Source organism: Phallusia mammillata, chromosome 7 (assembly GCF_965637545.1).
Source record: "Phallusia mammillata chromosome 7, kaPhaMamm4.hap1.1, whole genome shotgun sequence".
NCBI classification, from domain to species: Eukaryota; Metazoa; Chordata; class Ascidiacea; order Phlebobranchia; family Ascidiidae; genus Phallusia; species Phallusia mammillata.
Genome location: NC_137258.1, coordinates 10,899,891 through 10,924,692, shown reverse-complemented (window position 1 = coordinate 10,924,692; position 24,802 = coordinate 10,899,891). Strand labels below are relative to the sequence as shown.

At 35.7% G+C, this 24,802-nt stretch overlaps 2 protein-coding genes and 1 non-coding gene across 9 annotated transcripts; 2 read left to right on the top strand and 1 right to left on the bottom strand.

Annotated features, from left to right (window-relative positions):
* The first annotated feature begins 171 nt into the window (after positions 1-171).
* On the top strand, positions 172-11,685 carry LOC145239657 (E3 ubiquitin-protein ligase TRIM33-like). Of its 7 annotated transcripts, none has more exons than XM_080103029.1 (25): positions 172-304; positions 1,345-1,821; positions 2,029-2,306; positions 2,732-2,847; positions 4,433-4,562; positions 4,623-4,692; positions 4,801-4,973; positions 5,204-5,360; positions 5,775-5,889; positions 5,958-6,036; positions 6,228-6,285; positions 6,352-6,403; positions 6,475-6,553; positions 6,663-6,706; positions 6,769-6,841; positions 8,117-8,180; positions 8,246-8,351; positions 8,678-8,724; positions 8,791-8,912; positions 9,362-9,458; positions 9,858-9,932; positions 10,128-10,280; positions 10,342-10,471; positions 10,974-11,083; positions 11,174-11,685. In XM_080103029.1, exons 2-25 carry the CDS (start codon positions 1,372-1,374, stop codon positions 11,246-11,248), a joined length of 2,853 nt encoding a protein of 950 aa, XP_079959155.1. In that variant the 5' UTR covers positions 172-304; positions 1,345-1,371; the 3' UTR covers positions 11,249-11,685. The 7 variants fall into 7 exon arrangements, with proteins under 7 accessions (XP_079959155.1, XP_079959156.1, XP_079959159.1 ...); XM_080103030.1 differs by lacking the exon at positions 172-304 and adding an exon at positions 1,186-1,290; XM_080103033.1 differs by lacking the exon at positions 172-304 and having other exon boundaries at positions 1,186-1,821; positions 5,204-5,339.
* Trnas-gga (transfer RNA serine (anticodon GGA)) lies at positions 3,851-3,924 on the bottom strand. The gene has a single exon. It is a non-coding gene; the product is annotated as a tRNA-Ser (tRNA).
* A 515-nt stretch (positions 11,686-12,200) lies between the features above and the next one.
* LOC145239656 (putative ATP-dependent RNA helicase DDX46) lies at positions 12,201-24,802 on the top strand. The gene is made up of 29 exons (XM_080103026.1): positions 12,201-12,390; positions 12,497-12,648; positions 13,092-13,157; positions 13,435-13,532; positions 13,702-13,897; positions 14,306-14,386; positions 14,571-14,636; positions 14,885-14,959; positions 15,082-15,217; positions 15,382-15,601; positions 16,792-16,946; positions 17,303-17,422; positions 17,500-17,640; positions 17,733-17,884; positions 18,133-18,308; positions 18,653-18,774; positions 19,056-19,134; positions 20,001-20,083; positions 20,458-20,622; positions 20,941-21,103; positions 21,276-21,469; positions 21,829-21,966; positions 22,459-22,608; positions 22,975-23,148; positions 23,437-23,565; positions 23,778-23,867; positions 23,983-24,127; positions 24,209-24,282; positions 24,436-24,802. The coding sequence occupies exons 1-29, from the start codon at positions 12,337-12,339 to the stop codon at positions 24,481-24,483; spliced, it is 3,642 nt and encodes a 1,213-aa protein (XP_079959152.1). The 5' UTR covers positions 12,201-12,336; the 3' UTR covers positions 24,484-24,802.

Below are 24,802 nucleotides of genomic sequence, written 5' to 3'. Positions count from 1 at the left end.
CTCATCTAACGCTACAATTAACTAACTAATATCCTGCAAACTTCGTGTTTTAACTAGCTTTCTCTAATAAAGAAATTACAAAAATGTAAAGGAGCAAAATATTTACTTTCAAGCTGCGAAAACTTAGTTATGCTCACAGTTTCTTCTGTAAGTGACTGACCTTCTTGTTGTTACAGCTTTAAAACTATTGCAACACAAGTACTTTAACACATGACTGAGAACTCGCTACAGCGACTAGTTTGAAAGAAACGCATGATGGCCCAAAGGTCCTTCATGCCCAATGGTCCCGCATCTCCCCTATAAGGTATATTTCAAATTGCTATTTTTTGTGTTATATTTGTTTTTCGTCTGATTCTGGGGGGGGATGAATAGTTCGAAAATTGGCAAAGGGAGGAATGTAACAAATAAGGTTGGGAACCACTGCTCTAAAAACAAAACAATGAGAACTCGAACCGAACCTGAACCCATGACAAAAAGCGGTTCGGATTGATTTTTTCTTGGTCTCAAATGATTTGAACACATGGAAAGGGTCGAAAGTCAATTTCGTTACAGTACAGACAAGACTAAAAATTGCAATTCTGCGCGAACCATTTATTTTTTGTTGCACTTTTCTATTGTGACATAACAAAGGAGTTTTGCTCGGTATGATGAGACTCACTATACTATGTAACAATCGCATAACCAATGTGACAATCGGCTTCAAGATGTGTGAAATAACACTGTCTATTGTCGATCACAAAATTAACTCGAGGGTCAAGTTTGCAACAGGGCGCTCAAGGGTTTGTAATTTATTCTGCCCTGGCGCGTCTCTTATTCGGCTATTGGCATATGATTCAAAACGCATGCTCGTCTCGTCTGGGCTTATTCCTTAAAAGGTCCATAGAACGAAACCCTCCTCCGTTATGTTGTGGTCCTTGCATAGAGCTGCAGCTGCGTACTTCACCTTCAAAAAAGCACGGCACGATACAAGATAGTTTCTGCCGAGTGCTGACCCATGATTCATCTGGCATTGATCCAGCAAGTTTATTTAAATGTCCAATAGAAACATGCTTTTTAAGATATGCCTACACGAGCAGAGAAAACCGTTCTATTTTCATGCTCCATTTTCAAGCACATTTTAGATTGTGATGCAGCAAGGTGTCTGTAATGCAATAATGTACAGTTGTTATATTTTTACACTTGTTTCTTTTTTCCTGTTTTAGGATGTTTGTCAAAAACTATTGGAAATAGCCTAATATAGTGTAGTTCGTCTTACTCAACTGGTCAGTGTTTATGTTTGGCAATTTGATGGTCTGTGTTTGCAATACATACACATATACCTATACATAAAACACAATTATACAGATGGATTTATAATGATCAGATCAAATTATGGATGAAACAATGAAACGACCATCTGATGGAGAGAACCTGCAACCAGCAAAAGTTTTTAGGTCCTGTGAAAACACAGAAATCACTATTTTGTTAGAGCACAGTCCCTCCTCAAATACAACTACAGATGATCAGTCAAGTAACAATTCAAAGATGAACTCTGTCCCCACCTTAAATAAAACCCCAACCCCGGAAACCCCCAACTCTGTCAATGATGATAATAGTGCAAGTGGAAGTGTAGCAGCTGTGGATTCGATGTCACTTTCCAGCGAGGATGCTTCTACAACTACTGGTGAACAGGATAGAACAGAATCTAATACAGTATCACATGTTTGTACTCTGTGTGAACAACCGTTCATGGACAAAAATCCACTCCTACTTGGATGCTTGCATGTGTTTTGCACCAAGTGTATCTTAAAGCAGGAGCACATTTCTTATCAGAAGGAATTGGTAAGTAATGTCTTTTCACTTAAATAAGATTAAAATTGTACTACCAAAGGATTAAAGCATGAACTTTTAAATTGTTCACAACTTATGGACAACCTTTTCTTAAAATTGTGTAACTGTCCACAATGTTTATTCTGATTATTGGCAAATATAAATTGTTTGCTGCTTGGTTTTAAATCCTACTTTCAACTGACTTTTTCTGCACTTAAGGATGGATTGCATCAGAAAGGTCTACGTAATGATGTAGAGCCACCAATTCCAGAAGATGCTTTGGAAAACCTACAAAAAATCAAGGTTTACCAGCGCAACGTTTGTGGAGAGTTGTTATTAAAATGCCCCTGCTGTCAGTGCATTTCCAACCTGGACAATGTGATTGACAACCTGTTTACTTACCAACAAAACAACAAGACTTCAGCTTCAGAGGAGAACATTGTGCCAAAAGTAAAAAAGCTTTGCACCAGTTGTGATGAGAACTATCAAGCTGTCAGGTTAAAAACTGTAAATATGTGCTGTTTACATAACTATACACATGTAGTTTGATCTGGTTGACCCACCAACATTTGACTAAAATGAACAAAAAAAGCTGTAAAAGAGAACCAGTAGTCTTTTTTTAAGCTGTGTAGTTGGGCACTGCTCCCATATTGTAGCAGGCAAAAAATGTATGCTATCAGGGAATGATGTGTGGCCCCAGTATGCACATCCAATGTGGCTTAAACTGATCCTTAATGTTACTTAAACAAAATCTCAACTGGGGGAACTCTGTGTGTCCAGACCATTTAAAAAATAATAGGAGCATGGTCTAAAAATGAAAGCCATTTTATCCAGACTTATTCTTTTTATTGGTTTCTGTTAACTTAAGCTTGCCCTGTCTACAAACTTTGTATTTCTGAACTTTTGATCAATTTGTTTGTAGGTTTTGTTCAACTTGTGAAGATTTTTTATGTGAAGAATGCATGACTGCTCACAAGCGAGTAAAACTTACAAAAGATCATGTCCTTGATCCTGTTGATGAAGATATGTTATCTGAAGGTATTGGTGCCACATACAGTTAAATATTTTTGATGTTTGTGTTGAATGTTGCATGTTTTAGGAAAATTTCCTGCAGTCAATTAGACTATATTTCAACATAACATTGCAGTTTATTTGCTTGTAACCCTGCCACCTCACCAGCCCTCTGATACAGTGCTGTTCAATCTTTTTTCTCTCTTAGTCACCCTTCAAAACCAATGCTGCAACCTTGTGATAACAGAAAATGTAAAGAAAAATGAAGTGGTATTTTTAAAAATAAATGAAAATTGAAATGAGGGTTATATAGTACCCTCACCCCAACTATCTGCAGCAAATTACTCCAACTTTTGCACCAAATTTTTTTGTGTGAACCCCTGTACCCATGCCACCCCATAGCTGTTGTTATGCACTATGTATCCATTGAAAAGCACTCCAATACTATCTAAATTATCCGATGCATTTTTTTTACTAGTTCACCCGTATCCCGCTTCTCATATATAATGCATCATGTGCTTTTGTATGTAGTTACATGTTTGTACTTGTGCAAATACACTTGCTACAAAAAAGCTGAGACCCAAAAAAATTCGGGCCACAAATGTAAAAATGGATGATGTCAAAACTAGTGATGCACTGAACCCGCCTAAAATAGTTCAGGCCAAAACCGAATATTCCGCCATGAGGTCGAATAATTTCGGCCGAATCAGGCCGAACCTAAAATCCTGTTCTTATGGATGTTTTCAAGTGAACCTTGTGTTGTTGATACAAGTGAACTCAGTTATGTCAAACCAAAATCACTTTCACAAAGCGGAAGCTTTACTAAACTTGTAATATTTTGGGCTCTTATTTTATAGATACAACAAATAGATAATTGAAAGATGTTTCATATTGACGAAAATAAAATTTTAGGTATTAATTCTATGCAATCAAAAATTACAGTACGCCAGGCCCATTGAAGGCGCTATACCGAATCAGCCGGTCACCAAGCATTCACCACCATAAGGCAAGGCGTAGGCTAGAAAAATCTAGCCTGCGGTGGGATTCAAACCCACGACAGGAGTCTTTCCAGGACTCGCGCTCTACCAACTGAGCTACACAGGCTCAGTGGAGAATCCGCCGAAAGTCGAATCACAAGCACTGTTGCCTGCCTCGTATGCTGCACATGTCAGCTTCGTAGTTTGGTTTAGGCCAGTGGTTCTCAAACTTTTGTATTGTCGGGGCCAAATGGTATTTTTTAAGTGTGTAGGGAGCCACAAAAAAACGAAACCTTGAGAAAATCACTAAAGAAGATGACTTTGAAAGCTAAAATAGCAATGTTTGGTGGTTTTCTGAGGTCTGGTGCGAGCCGCAAAATAAGTAGTTGGGAGCCGCATGCGGCCCCGAAAACCGAGTTTGAGAACCACTGGTTTAGGCCAAATTTTCAAAAACGATTGGGCCGCAACCGAAACATCAAAAACAGCATATTCGGCTGAAATGTTTCGGCCAACCGAAACTTGGGTGCATCACTAGTTAAAACCCTTTAAGTTTGTACCTTATGTGTGTGTGTGTGTGGGTGGAATGATTCACTTTTTTCAAAAACTCTAAGTCAAATCATTTATTTACTTTTTAGGTCATTTTGCCAACAGCACACAGCCAGTTTGTTGCAAAATGCACCCTGGTGAAGTTATAAAGCTTTGCTGCGAGACCTGTAATGTGCTTACTTGTCGTGATTGCCAGTTGGAAAAACACCAGGAACACAAGTAGGAGCAACTATTTTTATTGTTTCCAAATGTTTGCTAAATTGTGTTTGTTATTTACAGATACAAATTTATTGAAGAAGCTGCTGCTGTTGAAAGAACAAATCTGGAGCTCATTCAAGAAGAACTGAAAGTAACTGTGTTTGTGCAATATTATTTTTATATGTATTGATAGTATTTTTATGACATGTTTTTGTTGTTGTTTTTTTATATTTTTTTGTCATGAATTATTTCTTTTCAGATAAAAACGGATTCAATTGGCAGTCTGAAGCAAGACATCAGCAAAAATTTGAAAAGCATTGAAGAATGTCAAAAAGCGGTTCTTCGCCAAGTTCTGATGTACCACTATGAACTACACCAGTTGATTACTCAAAAATCTCAAACATTTTTGAATGAAATTAAAACTGTGAGCGAGTAAGTATTTAAAGTACTTAAAGTCAAATTACTATACTGCAAGTATTGCTTTTATCTAGAGTGCATAGAATGTTTAAAGCAGTGTATAACATTCCATTACAACCCATGACAGACATGTTAGCTCAAATCACATATTAAAGCCAAGTCTGTTGCTTAAATAAAAATGCAGTTCACATTCCACAAACCAAAAATTTGTTGATGTTTCTTGAAACTAGTTTTTTATATGTTAGACAAAGAGTAAAAGTACTGGAAACTCAAATGACAATTGCCAAACGGATGGAAAATTCTGTGAATCATTGCATAAAGTTTATCGCTGTTGCTCGACAAAAACAAAATGAGTTTGCTTTGCTGCAGTCAAGAAAAATGGTGAGCTGCAATGTCAAAAAGGTGTGTAACTGTTCAGTGCACTGGGTTTTGTTTAAAAAAAGAATATTAGCTGATTTCATGATGGAGATATATAAGTAAACAAACACAAGCAAAAAAATTGGCATACCCAGATTGCCTTTTTCTATACATTGTAAATTACTGCATAACAAAGACATTGAAACCTGTAAGAGCACATTTACCAACTTCCCACAGCTATGCTATAAAAAGTTATCCTGCAAATTAGGTGTGTTATGCTGTTAGCAGGAGTAGGTTTTAGTTGTGTACTAGTTATGAACAAGCAAAGTGCCATACAACAAAACATAAACTCTTCAAAAACTAACTGGTTTTGTTTCTAAAAGTCTGTTTTTGATACATTTGCTAAAGAAAACAGTTTCAGGCAGAATCTGTTGTAACAAGCACCATTTCTTTTATCAGATAAAGGAGTTTGCCACATCTCTTGAAAAGGAAATTGTTGAAACCTCGCCGGCTATAATGGATGTAGTGTTCTTTCCTGATGACACTGTGAAGGAAACACTGGAAAATTGCTTGGGTTTGTACAGCTGCAATTTCGAATGCCATTGGGAGTTGTGGTTTTTTTACTTGAAATTTGATTCTTAGGTCAGTTGTTCTGGACTGCAATTGAAAAGAAACCTGTTGAACCTGAGATACAACCTTCCACTGCAATGCCAAACAAAATGTATGACTTTAAAATAAAACAAATGCATTATTTCAAATTAAAAGTGTTTCTGTGATAGGACTCTATTTTGGAAATTCTTAATTTATAAATCTTTTTTAGTTTATCTTCTGATTTTGTTCTACTGGTTACTTTAGCTTGTACAATGAACATAAAAATATATTTTAACTGACTAAACTTTGAAATATGTTTAGGGTCGACTTAGAAACCACCACAAACTGTACAACTACACCTGACAAAGACAAAACTATAGTAAATCAGAAAGTGTTTTTTTTTTAATTCTACCTTGCAACTAAAGTACACCAATTATATCTTTAGAATACTCCAATTATACCAAACACAAATGGCACACCAAGTTCTGCTTTTGAAGGTACACTAGCTTTTCACATTTATATACAAGCATAAGCATTGACCTTCAAGTTTTTCCTAATTTGTGTTAAGGTGGAGCTGGCCTTTTCACTAATTCCGGGATATTTGAAAAAATGCAGAAGCTTTATCCAACTCGACATCAGCATTTCCAGTAAGTTGTAGTGCTGTATTGCAAAAACAAAATACGAGTTATTTGAGTAAAATAGGTTATAATAGACACCCAAACTAGTTTAGTATGTCTTTGTCTATTTTACTAACAGAGAAGCATCAGCTCAAAGCAGCACTCCAACAACAACTACACCAGGTAACATGTTTAAATAGTTCTTTCTCAAAGTTGGTTTACATGGTATTTGTTTTTCATTTTAGTAGCCACGAATTGTGTTGATCAATCACCATCAATGGAATTAAACTCCACAGCATCCGAACATGATAACACACAGTAAGTGAATTTGCTTTTCTTAATGTTTCAGCAAGTTGACTGGCATTACCAAAAATTTGGTTGGTTATGATGGGTCCCTTTTCCTGAGGGGGACACATTTCGTCTTGTCCATATTGTTTTTCTTTTTTGTTCTGTGTAATGCTTCTTTGTTCTATGCATTTGGTCAAAAAAGGTGCTTTAACCCTAAACAAATTTTCACAACGAGGGGTCACTGAAGGTCAACTTGTTGGTGTCACATAACACAGTTAAGTGTGATTTTTTTGTCACAATGTAGCTTCATTATTTTATACAAACAAACTTTAGAAACAATACTTGTGTCATGTAAAAATTAGGCCAAATGTTATTGTTGAACACAAAGGACTGCATGTCACTAAAAATCATGTCAAAAAGGTTATTAACGGTCTTTCGGCTTCCACACGTAGAGAAGTTAGATGTCAACTGCATATGTTTTGCATAACAAAGTTAAATGAAGAACAGTTTGTTTGGTGTAAAATTTATTCCTAATTTTTCAGTGTCTGTAATACTGTCTAAGTTTTCTAGGATAATTTTTGTTTCAAAACTGGACTGGACAGCTGTTTGAAGGTCAAAGCTAGAGTTTAAATTCTCAGAGGGAGTTTTTTTTCATATGTTTGCATAAATGCATGTGTGGGGACCCATTTGTTTTTGCTACCAAAAACAATCCTGTTAGTATGTCAAATGCTGTGTATAGTGAATCGGTAAGTAGGGTATAGAATAATACAGCCACTGTCCTAGTTTACAAATATATGCAGTGGTGGGATTCAGCCAGTTTGCACTGGTTGTATTGAACCGCCTCACGAAATTTTATGAGATCAGCGAACCAGTTAGCACAGGGGTAGGCAACCTTTTTCACTGTGGGGCCAAATACTGTTGCAATGATTAGATCTCGGGCCGCACCTTTATATAAAACATGGTGATTTTACTTCGTTGCATATCAAAAATGTCTTGCTACAAGTAAAATTCGCATTTAATTCTAGCAGCATATTGTTAGGTTTAGCACCGGGCACACTAATCTGCTCAAAAAATATAATAATTTGGACTGATTTGCCATTACATTTGAAATCCAAGTGTCTCTGTGGGCCGCACAACTTTAATCTAAGGGCAGCATGTGGCCCACGGGCTGCAGGTTGCCCATCCCTGGGTTAGCATTACTGGTTGCTGTCAATGGACTTTTTGTAACAGAGCCGACTGAAAAATTTGAATCCCACCACTGAATATATGTCCCCACTAATGTTAACTGTTGTTATTTTGGCTTAGAAAATCAGATGACCTACAACCACCTGATTTATTGGATTTAACTGATGTGGAAAGAAATGAATATGTAAGCAATTAAAATTTGAAACATATTGCAGTAGATTTTAAAACTAAACACAGCGTTTTTTGCAGGATGATACCAACAACATGATGGACACATCAAAGATTACAGACATGGTGTTTGATTTAGCTAAACATTTGGACGAAAACTTTTCAGATTCCCCAACAACTACACAGGGTAAAAATTTTGTCAGTTGTTTTACAATGCAACCTTGACCAAATTCATAATTAGTTACAGTGGTTACACATTAATTTATTGTACATAAAGGTCAATAGGTCATCAATGTTGTATATTGTTATTTTGGATTATGTAAACATTCTTTTTCAAACTCTACATTAATACACAATACAAAAAGCAACCAAACTATAATAATGTCATATGTTTTTCCATACTGTAACACTTGCCCAGAGGAATAATATAGCTTAGTCAAACATTTTAATGAACCTTTTCCCATAAAATGTCATTTTACTTATTGTTTATTTTCTATCGTATTGCTTTTTAAGATAGTCCTGGAGTTATCATCACAAAACCTCATGATGAAGAAATCAAGGTAAGGGTGTCAGTTTACCATTATAACATGTGAATGATCATACTCTTACTTCTTTCGGGGTTTTAGTGTGATCCTAATGAGGATTGGTGTGCTGTGTGCAAAAATGGTGGAAAACTTCTTTGCTGTGATTCATGTCCTAAGGTCTATCACCTACACTGTCACATTCCTGCAATGGACAGCGAACCAAAGTATGTTGCACATGTGTCGTTATGTTTGGTGTTGAAGCAAATAATAATAACCATACAAGTACAATAAGGGGATATTATGATGGTAGTTTTAGCATACTGGTGTTGTTGGACAGGACAGATGCACATTCTTATCGAATTTATTATGTGTTAAAGTTATTTTATCTTTAATGCGGCAACAGATCGAAAGTGATTAAACCCTGAAAAAGTCAAATCTTTGTTCATATGTATATTGTGGTATATGATAACTTGTCTTATAGCAGTTTATAAGATGTTGAAATGTTTGTTGTCACAATCCCCCTCAAAAACATATTTTCATTGATCACAGTTGTCACTGTAAGTTTTCATGGTTTGGATATCAATTTGGCAAAAGCAACCATTATAATTTTGGAAAAATGTTTGGATGTAGTATTCAAACTCATTTTTCACATTGTGCCTTTTTTGTTTGACAGAGGGTTTTGGCAATGTTCCATGTGTCGAGATCCACTGACACACTACAATTATGGGTTTACTGGAATACCTAACGGTCTTCAAGGTGAAGAACAACATGTAAGTCGGCCACATATCGTCACATCCTTCCTCAATATGTGGATTGATATGATAACCAAAATGGCTGAGTTAGCACAACTGCCTTGTGAAAACTAGGTTGGGGTTCTAACTCTATCTCAGCCCCTTATATTTTCCTGAGCATGCAGCTTGAGCACCATTGCTTCAACCCAGTGGATTCCTGATGTGTTCGAATTTGAGGTCACCAACTGCAAAAGTCAAAAAAGTCAAAAAAAATGATTCAAAAGAACTAAGTCTTTTTGTATTAAAGCTATGTTTCAAAAACATGTGGGACCCATGCTTGTCTGCTTACTTCAACAAACAATTTAACTGGCATTAAAAAATGAATTGCAATGTGGTGAACAGCTTTACTACTGTTCTTGTGTATTTTGTACTTTTCAGCTCTGTGAGCAGATGCTTCTTCACCTTCTGTGTCAGCCAGAAAGTTTGCATTTTCAAGAACCTGTGAGTGCTTCTGTAAGTCCCACTTTTTTAATTCCTTGGCAGTAAAAATCACTTTAAAAACTGTTACACAATTTTTGTGCAAAATTTTTTTAAAAAATGTTAGTTTTGTGTTAATGTTTTTACAGATTAATGTCCGCCTATCTGAAATAGGTACACGTTTTATTTAAAAAAAAAATTGCTGTAAAACGTAAAAATATGATGTTTTAGGTTCCAAAGTACTACAAGGTTATTAAAAAGCCCATTGACCTGAAAAAAATTCGACAAAGACTGGACCAGTCCAACTCTGCTCACTATGGCAATGTAGAAGCACTTATCAAAGACATGCAGCTACTGTTTACGAATTGCTATGTTTTTAATGGGGTGAGCTGCAATAAAACGCATTTAATTTTGGATACGTATTACATTGTAGCTTTTCGTGCAGGAAAATTCTCAACTCGGAAAGCAAGCCAGGTCACTTCAAAAAACGTTTTTTGAGAGAATACTTTTGTATTTCCCTAACATGAAACCGTATCTTTCGGAGCTTGTCATAAAGCAGAAAGCCACACTGGAAGGTAACCCATAACATACACAGTATTTTGTAAAGCACGGTAAAAGTTTGCACAACAACATATGAAATGAGGCATTTATGCGACGTGATCAAAGTTGATATTATTTAAAATTATAAATTAAATAAACTTTTCAACAGTTAGTTACTCTAATTAGCTCTGTTTAAAACACTGTGACCCTACTGTCAGACTCCCCAATCCTACAAGAACGACTACGTCTTTGCCGTATATGCAAATTCGAACTCGCCAACCGTTTTACACAGAATTTTGTGACCTTGAAAATTAAGTAGTCTTTATTAAGTAGGGATTGTCCTAAAAATGTGGAAACAAATGAATATACAGCCCCAGTTGGTCATAGTTTAATATTTGATGAGAACACTTGACAGTTTGGAAAATGCAGGCCTCCGGACCCTGATAGTTGACATACATAAAATTAAAATACGCCATAATGGATGTGAAATAGCAACTAGGTTAATGCAATTGCTCAGTTTGACCAATAATATTGCAGAGGCTTTAGAAAATGCGCCATCAGATGATGATACGCCGTCTAACGAGGAGTTTAAACGCCTGTACGAACAAGACGAATTATGGCAGCCTGGTTCTGACGAAGAAAATTCGGTAAATGGCGATCAATGTAACTTATGACAGTGACCGGGAGTAACATAGAAATTGTCTTTTTTTGACAACATTATATAACTTGATTTCAAGGACATTGATATTAGGAATCGAAGACATATGTCTGAAGTTCCAAAGACGATGAAACAAAATCCATTCATTAGATGAAAGAATTCCGTGGTTGTCGGCCTAATGTGTTTTATTATGCGTTGATATATTTACTATTCGTTCAATTTTTCATGCTAGTGTGAAAAAAGTTTGTTGCTTTTTGTGACAAAAAGCGATTTTTGTATTAAGTATTTTAATCGCTTTTTTATGCCGAATATAAAATAATGCAGCCTGCAAAGTAATGTATGCCGCAAATAGTGAAATATGAAATGCGTTGCCTAAAATGTGTGCTTTTGTATATTCTTTATTGTCGATTTCTGCTGTTTGTTGAAAGTTCTGAACGGATTAGGTGCTTTTATGGATATTTAGTACAAGAAGCTTAAAATAGACCTTGGTCCTACTGCTACCTCAACCTACTTGTCCATTTTGGTTGATAAATCAAGTCTTCGTGCAGATATTTTTTCGTAGCTTTGCTCAATAAAGAATTGCCGACACTGTGTGCATTGTTATGTGACTCCATTGTGCAGGTGCGATCCTGCCACAAATTCATCTAAAATTCTAAATGCCTGGACTTAAACGTTGTAATTTGTAATAGCTTTCGAGTGAGCGGTTATCAAGCGATATAAGATGAACTGAATGTTAACTCCATGACAACTGATAGCGGTGATTTTGTTTGTTTGCATAAGTTGGTTAACAACTTACCGAGAAGTGTCACCAATTGTAACTAATAATGTATTGGATCCGCTTTTAGTTTCAAGGGCAACATCGTAATTTTGGTCCGAAATAAGAGAGTATAGGCCTACTACTATATTGATCCCCAAAACTCGCTCGAAACTGGCGAATTTCAGGAAACTGTTCTATTTTAAAAATGAAGATACAACTAAAATAGTAATTAAATTAACTGGCAAAAAAACATAAATTAAATTACATAAGGTCTCTGAAAAAAGTTTCATTGGCAAATAGGGAGGAGTTTTGAACTACCAAAACAACATGTGCGTAAAACCATAGACATCAACTTTATGTTATGGTTCGGTGCACATCTGTGCGGAATCAACAAGTGTTTGCGAGAAGTAAAAACGTTTTTAAAAACGTCGTTGTAGTGAATAAAATATTTGGTTTCCATTTATATCAAGTTGTCTCAGTTAAAAATGAGTAATCCAGAGGCAACTACAGATGTTCCCGTTCCATCAGAATCTGTCGAGGTAATTACTACTACGGTTTGTTCTGTTTTGTAAGATAATTGATTAAATGTTGCAATGAAAAATGTTTCACAATTATGTCACTGAAATAACGCTTTAAATTTTTCAGACTAGTAAAAAAGAAGTGAAAAAGGATCGTGAAAAGTCTTCCAGATCTTACAGAAAAAGACACCGTTCGAGATCTAGAAGTAAAAAGCGATCTCGGTCAAGAGACAGAAGCCGCAGGTCACGGTCAAAACATAAGTCTCCCAAGCGCAAAAGGTTAGACTTAACTTTAAAAAACAATGTTTGGATGCAGATGCTACAACTTTACCAGTTTATTTCATTTTTTACTGTTAGTCAACAATAGTTTCCATTTTGACATAATTTGAAACATTAAGCCTTAATTAATTTTTTTTCAACTTGCATATCGTATGGAAGAAAGTACTGTGTAAGGCAGCAGTTATGTTTAAAACTGCCCAACTATTTGGGCTGCCTTTTACATCTTAAAAACTGCGGATATTGAACCATTGGGAATTCAACCAAAACAGCACTATCAGTTTTAAAAAGGTGGGAATCCGCTCTCAGTAAAAGGCCAATCAAGGAGCTGGCAGTTTTACAAAGCAGGACAAACAGTGTAGTAGGCCAGCAGCTTTGGTAAAACCTTGTTAGGCAGTTACTGATGTTTGTGTCATTCAAGTGGATAATGTACTGTTTATTTACAGAAGTCCATCACATAAAAGAAGAAGATCTCGTGAAAGAAGGTCTAGATCGCGTGATAGAAGGCGAAAGTGTGTTTTTGTGTTGTTTTTTTAACGAAAATTTCAAAAATTGTTGTTTTTTAAATATTGAATATTAACTGCTAAGATATATATTGTTTTTCCCAACTTGTGAACGTGAAAATACATTTGTCATTTTGGGCTTTTCTACCTTTTTTGTTTTATTGCCAACGTTCACAAAATTTTAGTAAAATATTTTGTTGCTAAACACAATGTAATTCACTAGTCCACCAGCCATGAGATGAGCCCTACAGCCTAGTCTACCCTTATGTAATAAATGTGATCGCAGAGACTCACGTCGCTCCAAAAGATCTAGGAGCCGGGAGAAGAAACGAAAGCAATCCTCAAGCTCATCTGATAGTGGGTCAGATTCTGACAATGATAAGAGTAAGATTTGTTTTTTATAACTATTATGAAAACTATATATTCAAAATATGTGTGTGTGTTTATTTTCTGTGTAACAGTTTTTGTCATGTTTATTTCATATAAAAATACTCAAATTTTTGTTTCATTGTAAACAATATTTTTGTTTTGTGTGTTACTTGACACTTTTTAGATTCAAAAGCTGAAGTCAAAAGTAATGCTCTTCTTACATCGGCGAATGGAGCAGATAATAATTTAACCAAAACATCGGAGGATACAAAAACTGCTGACGTCACAAATGGTGAAATTGCAAAGACCCAAGAAGTTGCCAGCCCAGTTAAAGAAGAATCCCAAAAAGATGTAAATGGGGAGAATAAATCAAAAGAAAGGTAAACATAAACTTTCAAACCAAAACTGTTCATGTACCACATGAAACAAATGTCTTATTGCTTGAATTTTTCATGCAATGATTTGTGTCATATAGTAAGTGCATTAAGGAAAATATATTTACTTCAGTATTTCATTGTTTATGATGATTATTAGAAAAAGTTTAGTGCCATATATCATTAATGACTGAAATAGGACTGATATGATTTGTACTAATGCTAATATTATATTTTAGGATGTGGTAGTGTGTTCAAAGTAGAATTGTTGTTTATCCATTTTTGAGACTCAAAGATTCGGCGGTTTTACTGTGTATATATTTTTGTATCTGTTTTAATCATTGGAAGGTTGTTCAAGACAGTTTGTGTTGTCACAGAAAGTTTCTCTAATGTGGCATGTTTTTTTTCTTTCAGCAATGAGGAAAAGACAAAAAAAGTTTCAAAAGATGAGAGTAAATCCAAGAGCTCGAGTGGTAAAGAGAAAAAGGAGCGGCGGTAAACAGCCAAATTACCTTTTTTGTATTGAAAAGAACATGTGCATCTACAAAAACTATACAAAAACCACTATAGTTTCCAATGCCATTGTCCAACAATGATTAAAACTTGCTTAACTGCAAAATGGCTACAAGTTGTGTAATTAAGGTGGACATGTTTATCAAACAATTTGTTTTGCTCTCAGACGCTCACGTTCAACTGAAAAAAGGAAAAGGTCACGAACTCCATCCCGATCCAGCCACCGAAGACGGTAAAAACTTTTATAGTGCCCTAATAGCAACTCCAGTAAGAATTTTTGCTATTAACATGAATTTTTTTCCTGCTCTCAGGCTGCAGGATTTAATTCAAATGCAAAAAATAAAATTTGTGATTGAATGGAATAAAATTAACCAAAGTTGTCTGTTTTTCTGAAATGTATTAATTAGGTGTTTATAATAAAGCTTCAAAAAATATTATTATTTGCGAAACAACCTGACCAACTATTATTTGTTTTTGTAGTGGACGACGCTCCAGATCACGTGAAAGAAAAAGGTCAAGAGACAGAAGCCGTCGCTCAAGGTCAAGAAATAGAAGGTTGGTATTTGATATGGCAAATTAATGATGATTTTGTTTTTGCAAGTCTGTGTTAAAAAAAATGTGTTTACAATGTTCATTTTTTTGATAGTTCTAATACAATCTGATGTGCATATTTGTAGGTCAAGGTCACGCAAACGTTCAACTTCTCGATCAAGAAAAAGATCCAGATCTCGATCCAAAGATCGGGGCAAAGATAAAACAAAAACAACCACTGACAAGGAAAAGAAAGTTTCAAAGTTCTCAGATGTTGATCCAGTAAGAAACTAACTTTTTTACCTTATTTTATCCTAATCACATGTTGCTAAACCTGCATTTTTGTATTGTAAAACTGCTTACTAGTATGTTGATACTGCAAATGTGGCTGTTTGTTATTTATGAAGTGTGACTGAAAATAAATTGTAAAAATGACTTTTTAAAAGCTTTCCAAAGACTTTGAACAAGCCAAACTTGAAGAAGAGATGCGAAAGAGACGAGATCGGGTTGAAATGTGGAGAAAAGAGCAGAAAACAAACCTTGGTGGTGAAGACTCCAAAGATGGGGATGAAAATAATGATGATAATGAGGGTGAAGATAATGAAATAAACGATGGAAAGCCTCGTAAAATCTGGTCACTTGAAGATGATGAGGATGATGATGAAGGTTTGAATTGCTTTTCTTTTTATTGGGGAATAATTTCGTTAAAGTCAGACTAGTACACTACATAACAGATACAATTGGGGATGGGCCAAAACGGCAAAACTGCAAACGTTCTGTTTGGTCGAGCACCGAGCATCTCACGCTAATGCTCGGCCGAGTACGCTCGGTGCATTGTGACTTAACTAACATTCCAAATTCCACAGTAGTTTTGTAGCTTTCTAAGGTCCCCTACGTTACCAGCGGTGTATTAAGCTGTACAGGCAACAGAAGTATATGTTATTCCACTATCTAACGCAGGGGTTCCCAACCTTTTAACGATCTCGTACCACACTCTGTACTGCCACGAGTACCAACAAAAGTAAATACAAAATAGCCAAACCTACAAATGCGATCGACTAAAGTTGGTAACAAAATTGTAGTTACACCTTTTTAAAATTTGTTTCTTTTTTCGCCGCTCATCTTCCTGCAATATTACCTTACCACCAGCATCGATACTTTCATAGAACTAGGCTACTAAATAGCATAAACTACCTCTTCAAAGGTAACTATTATTGGACATTTTATTCCGATCTATTTTTAGCTTACAACTAACATAATTTAACGCTATTTGTAACTTAAGATATATAACAGTAGATGGTATAAGCCATCATTTGACATAATTAACACCCAATGTCTCACAGCGTTGTACGGCTTTTCAAAGCAACTGTGCTTCTTTTTGACGATTGACATGACCTGTATTTTGAAGATCGTAATGATACGAAACAACAGGAATAATTACATAAAAATAAGAACAGGCTCGGGGGAATTTTTTTTGTAAACAAAATATAAAGTTGTGAATCCAGATTTTTGTGAACAAAACAGAAGCTACTCGCGTACCACCTGAAAAACCTTTGCGTACCACAGGTTGGGAACTCCTGATCTAACGCATTTAAAAAAGCAGTTATTTTTGTTCTTGGCTCCCCTTTCAGACATGGTTTCGTATGTTAGCAGGGCATTATTATTCAAATTTAATGCTCGGGTCAGTCTGTGCAACTGCTTGGCCGAGCACCGAGCATCAAAAACAGCGATGCTTGGTACCGAGTACTTGGGTTCTGGCTCAGCTTGGCCCATCCCTAGATACAATGACTGTCATGTAAATCTACCTTTCCAACATTGTATTTGCGTCCTCATAACATACATGATATCAATTCTAGAACCTGTTCCTGACCCAAAAGAAGGTGATGAAGAGGATGATGACAAGAAAGAAGAGAAGGAAACTGTTGTTAAAATGGAAGTTAAGGAAGAGGAAGAAGATGTTGATCCACTTGATGCGTTCATGATGGAGCTTACTAAAGGAAAGGATAAACCGGTAAGCTTAACACTTCATGTCAATGTTTTACAGTGTATATTTGGAAACCTTCTCTTAATTTTAACAATTTGTTTATAGCTATGTATTATTTTAAAAAGTTTATCTTTTGGTTTCAGATTCTAAGCAATAAACCCTCTCCACGAATATGATAAATAAATCCAAGTTATAAGTTACAGTAAATGCTCAAATGAAAAGTATTTTGTAAGTGTTCTTCCCGTGACTAAAACATTGTTTAAAAAAAACAAAAGGTAATGCTAAGACACAAACCGGATGTCTCTACTGTTGTCCTATTTGTTCCAAGTAATTTTGCCTAAACATCTAACTGTTTTAATTGTAAACATTTTTATCTTATTCAGATAAAACCAAAGGGTGACAAAAATGGGCCCAAAGTAAGCAGGGTGAGTGCTGTGGCCAAGAGCAGCAAGTCGAAAGTAAACAAAGGCGAACTGATGGAAGGAAATGCAGATCATATGGAAGTGGGTAAAATTGCTATTTGCTGGTGAATTACAATTTGTGTTGTTTGACTGTATAATGTATTCATGCTTCATTCCAGTATTCGTCTGAAGAAGAGGAAGAATCACTAGAGTCTGCATTTGGAAAATTCAAGAACAAACAGCAACCTAAGAAGCTTGAAACCACTATTGACCACAGCAAAATAAATTATGAACCTTTCCGCAAGAACTTTTACGTTGAGGTATGTTTTTGCTCAAATACTTCTAAAGCTCAAATAACAAGTAAAAATCTATTAATGGAGAAAAGAAACACTCAATCTTGTTGCACATTTAGGTACCTGAGCTAGCAGCACTCACTACAGCTGATGTTGACAACATTAGAGCTGATATGGAAGACATCAAAATTCGTGGAAAGAATTGTCCAAAACCGATTCAATCGTGGGTCCAAGCTGGAGTTTCAATGAAAGTACTTAACGCTCTTAAAAAGTAAGCAGACCATTTGTTCCGGCAAAATTTGGGGTTTAATTCACTTTGCAAAACTTTGTGTATGTGTGTGTGTCTTAACATGCATGTTGCAGTGTTTAATGTTTTAACGTATCACATCTGTGCAGTTCATTTGACATTAGATGGCTACACTGGTCAATACGGCCTATGGTCTGTCACTAACTGTACTGATGAGATTTTATAAGTCAAAACACTGTGCATTGTCTGCAGCTTTGTTTTACTTTTATTAGAGCTCGTTACGAAAAACCAACATGCATACAATCCCAAGCAATACCAGCGATTATGGGCGGAAATGATTTGATTGGAATTGCGAAAACTGGTAGCGGAAAAACTGTTGCTTTCCTGATTCCCATGTTACGACATATCATGGATCAACGCCCACTTGAAAACGGGGAGGGGCCAATTGGTAAGTAAGAGTTTTAACATGATGGTTGATAGGAACAATTTAACCACAATTGCGAATCTTTAACTAGCTAACTTTATTTATTGATTGTGTTTTGCTGTAACAAACATTGGATTTAAACATAAACAACATTGGATTTAAACAAAAAAAAGACATTGTATTGTGCCATGCCGCAATACTATCAAATCGCATAGAATTTAAAAAGATGAGACAAAACGTTTTTTCTGGTTTTGCGCGAAGGTGGCTGTGCCTTCATAGAAAGGTTTGCGCGCCTGGGCGTTCGTTGTACGGGTTACCATTGTATTGTATGCTTCAAACTTCTTGATGACTTGTGTATTGCATTATAGCTGTTATTATGACACCAACTCGGGAATTAGCACTTCAGATCACCAAAGAATGCAAGAGGTTTTCCAAACCCAACAAACTACATGTGGTATGTGTGTATGGAGGCACTGGAATATCAGAGCAGGTGAGTTTTGGTTTTTAAAAAATAAGTCATAAAATTGTCTGTAAAGTATCAAATTTCGACAAATTTATTTCTTCGATAGCTCAATAATATCACAATGCACACACAAAATTACAATTGATTTGGAACGAAAACATTCCTGAAATAAATATTTTTTTAAAGTGTGCAGAAGCCTCTGCAACCTTTGTGTTAAGTTTTTTAGCTGTGCAGATGTAAACAACCTTTTTTGCTTCAACTTGACTGTTGTTGGAAACTAGATTTTACCAATTTATTCACTTTTATAGATCGCCGAGCTAAAAAGGGGAGCGGAGATAATCGTGTGCACTCCTGGACGAATGATTGACATGATGTCAGCGAACAACGGTTGGTCGATAACCAAAACTTTTTTCCATAATTTTTTTGCTAAATTTTGTTTTCCTCAACTATATCGGCATGTGTTAATGGTAGCAATGCAGTTTGTATATCATATTAGGCAAACATTTATTTTCACACTGGATCATTTTAGAGCTGCGTAGAATTGCCTCGTAAAGGTGTTAGGGCGCATTACATGAGCGGATACTGATTCATGTCAATTTTTTGCAGGTTCACCCAAACGACCTCTCCTGCCCCGCATGATAAATACACCTTGGCCGCATTATAGAATAGTCGCTACAGCGAAATCGTTGTTAAATCAACACAATAAACCGCATAAAACAAAACGCCGAATTTAGCTTACATTTTTAATACTCGCTGGTAAAATAATTAAAAGTTGCGTTTCTAATGGACAAAGCTTTAGTTGAAGAAATAGAGAGGTACAAATGTGTAAAATGTAATCTGTTCTACCAAATACTCCCATTTCTACACATGCCGTGTAATTCTGTTTATTTTTGCTTCTCTGTCTAGGTGACGAGTTTCCAAAACCGAAGTTCCAATCCTTCAGCCGCATCAACTGTGTGCTGATATCAGCCAAATGATTAAGCTTAACTAAATATTCAAGATATTTATTAAACAAAGGGTTACAACCAATGGTTTGAACTCAAATCAATAAAACAAACCTTTTTTTGCAAAACAATGTACAGATATCTTGTTTTAAGTATTGCTGGCTTCAACAAGAATGCATTGGTTTTGACCTTTTGTTTAATTTCACACTTTCTGGATGTCATATTCATTGTCAATAGCAAAAATTTAATTTGTTTCACACATCTAACACTATTTTTCTTGTTTCTGCCTTCGGGTTGTTTGTTTTGTAGGTCGTGTGACGAATATGAGGAGATGTTCGTACCTTGTATTGGACGAAGCTGATCGAATGTTTGACATGGGATTCGAACCACAAGTGAGTACAACTTTTCTAAAATATTTTTACAAAGATCTTTCTAAATTTGTCATTTAAGTCATTTCTAAGTCTGTCGTAAACATTTCTGCTGCTTTCAGCTCTAATAAGTTTCTAGCTTTGTGTTGCAGTTTGAAAACCGTAGTTATACTTATTAATTAAACTGTGTGTATGTAATAGGCGAAACTGTTCACACTTAAGACTGCGATTGTAAGCGGTTCCAACGTGTCCGTAAATGCAAAAAATAAAAGATTTTAAGCATTTCAGTTTGGTTAATTTCCTGCCCTCTTATAAACATGGTCTGTATCTAAAAAATGATTTGACAATACTACCGTTACAAACCAGGCGAAAATTGATTGCTTTTTTGCCTGTATTAGGTGATGCATATCATTAACTCGTGTCGACCCGATCGCCAAACCGTTCTCTTTTCCGCCACCTTTCCTCGTCAGATGGAGGCGCTAGCGAGGCGGATCCTTAATAAACCGATCGAAGTTCAAGTCGGGGGAAGAAGTGTCGTGTGCTCTGACGTCACACAAGAAGTGGTAAATTGTCACGTTATGATTTCATACCTAGCTTTGAAAATCAATCCTCATTTTTTCTAACATGTTTCTTCGCCTGCGTCTATTTGACGCAGGAGCCATAATAATTTCCCAAAAAATAAGAATGGGAGCCATAATAATTTTCCCAAAACATATATAAGTTATATTCACTATTTCAAAATGGTCATGATTGTAGTGTTTTATTACAAGTTTACCAACGTTTTTTTTTGTAAAAATCCTTACGTTATCGCTGTTCACTGGGACTAAAATTAAAACCTTTTCATACCGTTCTGGTCATAATATCATTTTTACGTTTTCTAGATTGTTCTCAATGAAGAACAAAAATACCTGAAGCTCCTTGAGTTATTGGGGGCATACACGGAACAAGGGGCGATTCTTGTGTTCGTCGACAAACAAGAAAAGGCTGACAATCTCCTCAAGGACTTGATGGGAAGCAGCTACTCGTGCATGGCACTGCATGGAGGTTAGTACAACTGTAAACTTTCACCTAATTACAAAATATGATTGTATCTGAAGACAAGCAAGATGCTATTCGTATTTTTATAATAGATAATAAAGGTCTGTTTTTATTAATAGCCCTGCTCGAAATCGGCATGTATAATCCAGCAGTGTTATAGAAGTTTGATTTTTTTTAGGTATTGACCAGTACGATCGAGATTCGATTATCAACGATTTCAAGAGTGGAGTGAACACTCTCCTTATTGCAACTTCCGTGGCTGCACGAGGACTGGACGTGAAAAACCTGGTGCTGGTTGTCAACTATTCATGTCCCAATCATTATGAAGATTACGTTCATCGTTGCGGGAGAACTGGGCGCGCGGGAAACAAAGTAGAGTTAATCTTCCGCAATATTTATTTAAAATAGTTTGTTCACTGCAGTCCATTGCGCTTGGAAATTTTCATTAATGTGTTTTTATTGTATTGTAAATTGTTGCCTACTTGCCGCATTTTTGCTGTAATTGTTTAAAATACATTACTGGCCATTGTTAAAGATCAAATAGAATATTTGCTACAATTGCCAACATTTTACAATGACCTAAAGATCTAAAAATGCTAAAATTGTTTTCTTCACGAAAGTTTATGTTACTAAATCTTTATGTGTACATATAAACATATACCCTGTATTTCTGATCTGATGGCTAACGTACTCTGTCGAAATTCCCATTTTAACTTGTACATTTTTTCCAGGGTTGGGCAATCACCTTCATAACACCAAACCAAGCACGATACACTGGTGAAATAATGAAAGCTTTGGAACTGAGTGGCGCCAAGGTCCCTAAAAAACTCGAAGATCTTTGGCTGCAGTTCAAGAACGAACAGCAAGCGGTAATCATTGACTGCACAAAATAACATTTTTTGTTTGTTTGTTGTTGTTTTTTGTCCGTTTGGGGTTACATTATATGTTTTTTTAACCCTGAAACATGACTTGTATGTTAAACTCTAAGTTGTAGATACTTAACCGTCACAGTCCACTCTCCATACTTTTTCGTTCTTGTGCATTTTGTTACTTTTTTAGTGGATCAAGAACTACCATAGAGCTGCTATATTACTGAATACACTGTTAATGGCAATAACAAGTGTTAAAACGCCCACGAAAAATGTGCATACAAGGCTTACAAGCTCTCGGACAGTTTTATCTTTTATCAATCTGCTTTTCATCTCGTTAGATCATGTTAAAATTTATATCACATTTACCGTATTTGTAAACTGGCCATTGCGTGCCGGTGTGCACAAAAACTGATTTTTTTAATAACGGCCATTTTGGTATTGAATGTGTTAGATTTTGTTTAGTTTAACATATCTTGCATTGTGTTTTAGCAAGGAAAAGCTGTCAAATCCAACAGTGGTTTCAGTGGTCGAGGTTTTAAGTTTGACGAAACCGAACACGTCCTCGCCAAAGAAAGAAGGCAGATACAGAAAGCTGCTCTGGGATTACAAGATTCTGATGATGATGAACCAGCACAAGATGTAAGTTGATTTTGATTAGAATTCGAAATTTTGATGTTGTAGTAGTTAATCCGTGATGTCTTTTTGTTACGTTTCTGTGCAAGAGCCTAGATGTTTTAATATGTTCGTTGTATTACGTTGGATACAGAGTAGCAAGACAATACATGCCGTACCATGAAACAACCCACTTTTTAAAAAGCAGTTTTAAGATTCCTTTTTACATTTTTTTGGTGTAAAATAAAGTTTTGTTTTCTTGTGAAAATGACTTCTTCTTGCGGAAAATGCACAGTTGGGGACTTTTTGTTGTTATTTTCTTTTTATCATATAATAATACTGTAAAATACTTCCATAAACACTGATCCATAAACAATACAAATTTGCTTTTAGATTGACGACAAAATCGAGAGCATGTTTAACAGCAAGAAAACTGTGAAGGACGTTGCTACTCCTCTCGGTAACACTTCATCTTCAGGCGGTGGTGCGGCTGCAAATGTTGCGAAACTGGAGGCTGCTAAACGCCTCGCATCTAAGATCAGCCTTGTGAAAAACATTGGTACACAGGTATTTTAAAATCAACTATTCGATGCCAGTTGACGTTTTTTTTGTGTTCAAAAGTTTCGAAGATGTATGTGATTTAAACGATTTTTTCATTTTCAACATGGTTGTTGTCAAGTTAAACAAAAAACAACCAGAAATGTAATTGTATTTACTTTTTTGGTGCCAAAATGCTCCAGACTAGCGCAGACCAGAATATGGATATAAACCCATGACATGTTGCTGTTTTGTCGATTTTGTTATATTATGGACCTGTATTTGTTGCTTGCAGTTTCAAATCTCTTTTTGTTGTAGGATGTAATGCAGAAAGCTGCCACTGCTGTGATGATGGGAAACAATCTCCAGGTCCCCAAGGTTTCGGCAAAAACCATCGCAGAACAACTGGCCGAAAAAATCAATCAAAAACTAAATTACATCCCTCAGGTGATTCTTGACACCACACTGGATTATTGGATTCTATTCCTCTAATATGTTTTTTACCCCTAGTTATGTTAATGGTCAAATAGTTATATGTAGGTGGTTCTTAGTCAAGCTCACTCGAATGTTATTTATTTTAAAGTTAATCACACATTGATTTTTACTGTGATCAAGTCCTTTTCAATAACATTAAATTTGCATTACAAAACTTCTCATAGGAAAAGCCAGAAGAAGAAGAGGATGAAGATGAAAACAAGGGCGTCGCTAAGAGATATGAGGAAGAACTTGAGATCAACGACTTTCCTCAGGTTGGACGAAATATACAATCAACAAAAATTAAACTTATTCCCAAGAATGCCCCTTGCTTTTACTATTACATGAATTCTAAATAATATTATTGTTTGACTTTTTGACGATTTGTAGACATGTCGATGGAAGGTTACATCGAAGGACACTTTGCTCCAAATCAGTGAATACAGTGAAGCCGGTGTCACCATTAGAGGGCAGTATTTCCCACCCGGCAAACAAGTTGGGGAAGAAGAACGCAAGTTATACCTTGCCATTGAAGGTAATCTACTGACACATACATATGCAGCAAGTGTCGAATTTTTTATTATCCCTTAAAAACTTACAATGTATGTTTCTATAGCAACCAGTGAGATCGCGGTTCAAAAGGCAAAAAGTGAAATCACCCGCCTTATCAAGGAGGAACTAATTAGATTGGTGAGTTTAATGTTGTTTTAAATTAATTTTTTTGGTAAATGAGGTTAAAATTTACTGAACGAATAAAACATTTTTGCTATGATGTCAGTGAAAGAAAATTTTTACGAATATTTCACATTTTATCAGGTTTCTAATCACCTCGTTTTCTTACAGCAAAACTCGTACCAACCTATATCGAAGGGAAGATATAAAGTTTTGTGATCAAACAATTCGCAAAAAAAAACTAAAATCCGATGAACTGCGTTGTTTCCTGTTCCACGCGAAAACTGTTCCGCAGTAGATTCGTAATCCATACAAACAGCTATTGTACATCAAACATTTTTTAAAGCTAAATAAAATCGTAAAAAATGTTTAAAAAATAATAGTGATGTTGTTTTGGCAAATTTTGCACCAAAGTTGATTATCATGAAAAACTGACTTTGAAGACAAAAAAATGCTGTACACATTTGCTGTGTTACTGCCTGTTTTCCGCTGTGCGGCCAGCATTGCGCAAAATACAAACTGCGACTTTTTGCATTAA

Excerpts from the sequence above, each read along its gene's own strand:
- LOC145239656 (XM_080103026.1), top strand. The coding sequence starts at position 12,337 with ATGAGTAATCCAGAGGCAACTACAGATGTTCCCGTTCCATCAGAATCT. Across the intron at positions 18,775-19,055 it reads GCACTGGAATATCAGAGCAG|ATCGCCGAGCTAAAAAGGGG; the intron begins GTGAGTTTTGGT and ends TCACTTTTATAG. Across the intron at positions 20,084-20,457 it reads ACATGGGATTCGAACCACAA|GTGATGCATATCATTAACTC; the intron begins GTGAGTACAACT and ends TGCCTGTATTAG.
- LOC145239657 (XM_080103029.1), top strand. The coding sequence starts at position 1,372 with ATGGATGAAACAATGAAACGACCATCTGATGGAGAGAACCTGCAACCA. Across the intron at positions 10,472-10,973 it reads GCAGAAAGCCACACTGGAAG|AGGCTTTAGAAAATGCGCCA; the intron begins GTAACCCATAAC and ends ATAATATTGCAG. Across the intron at positions 11,084-11,173 it reads GTTCTGACGAAGAAAATTCG|GACATTGATATTAGGAATCG; the intron begins GTAAATGGCGAT and ends CTTGATTTCAAG.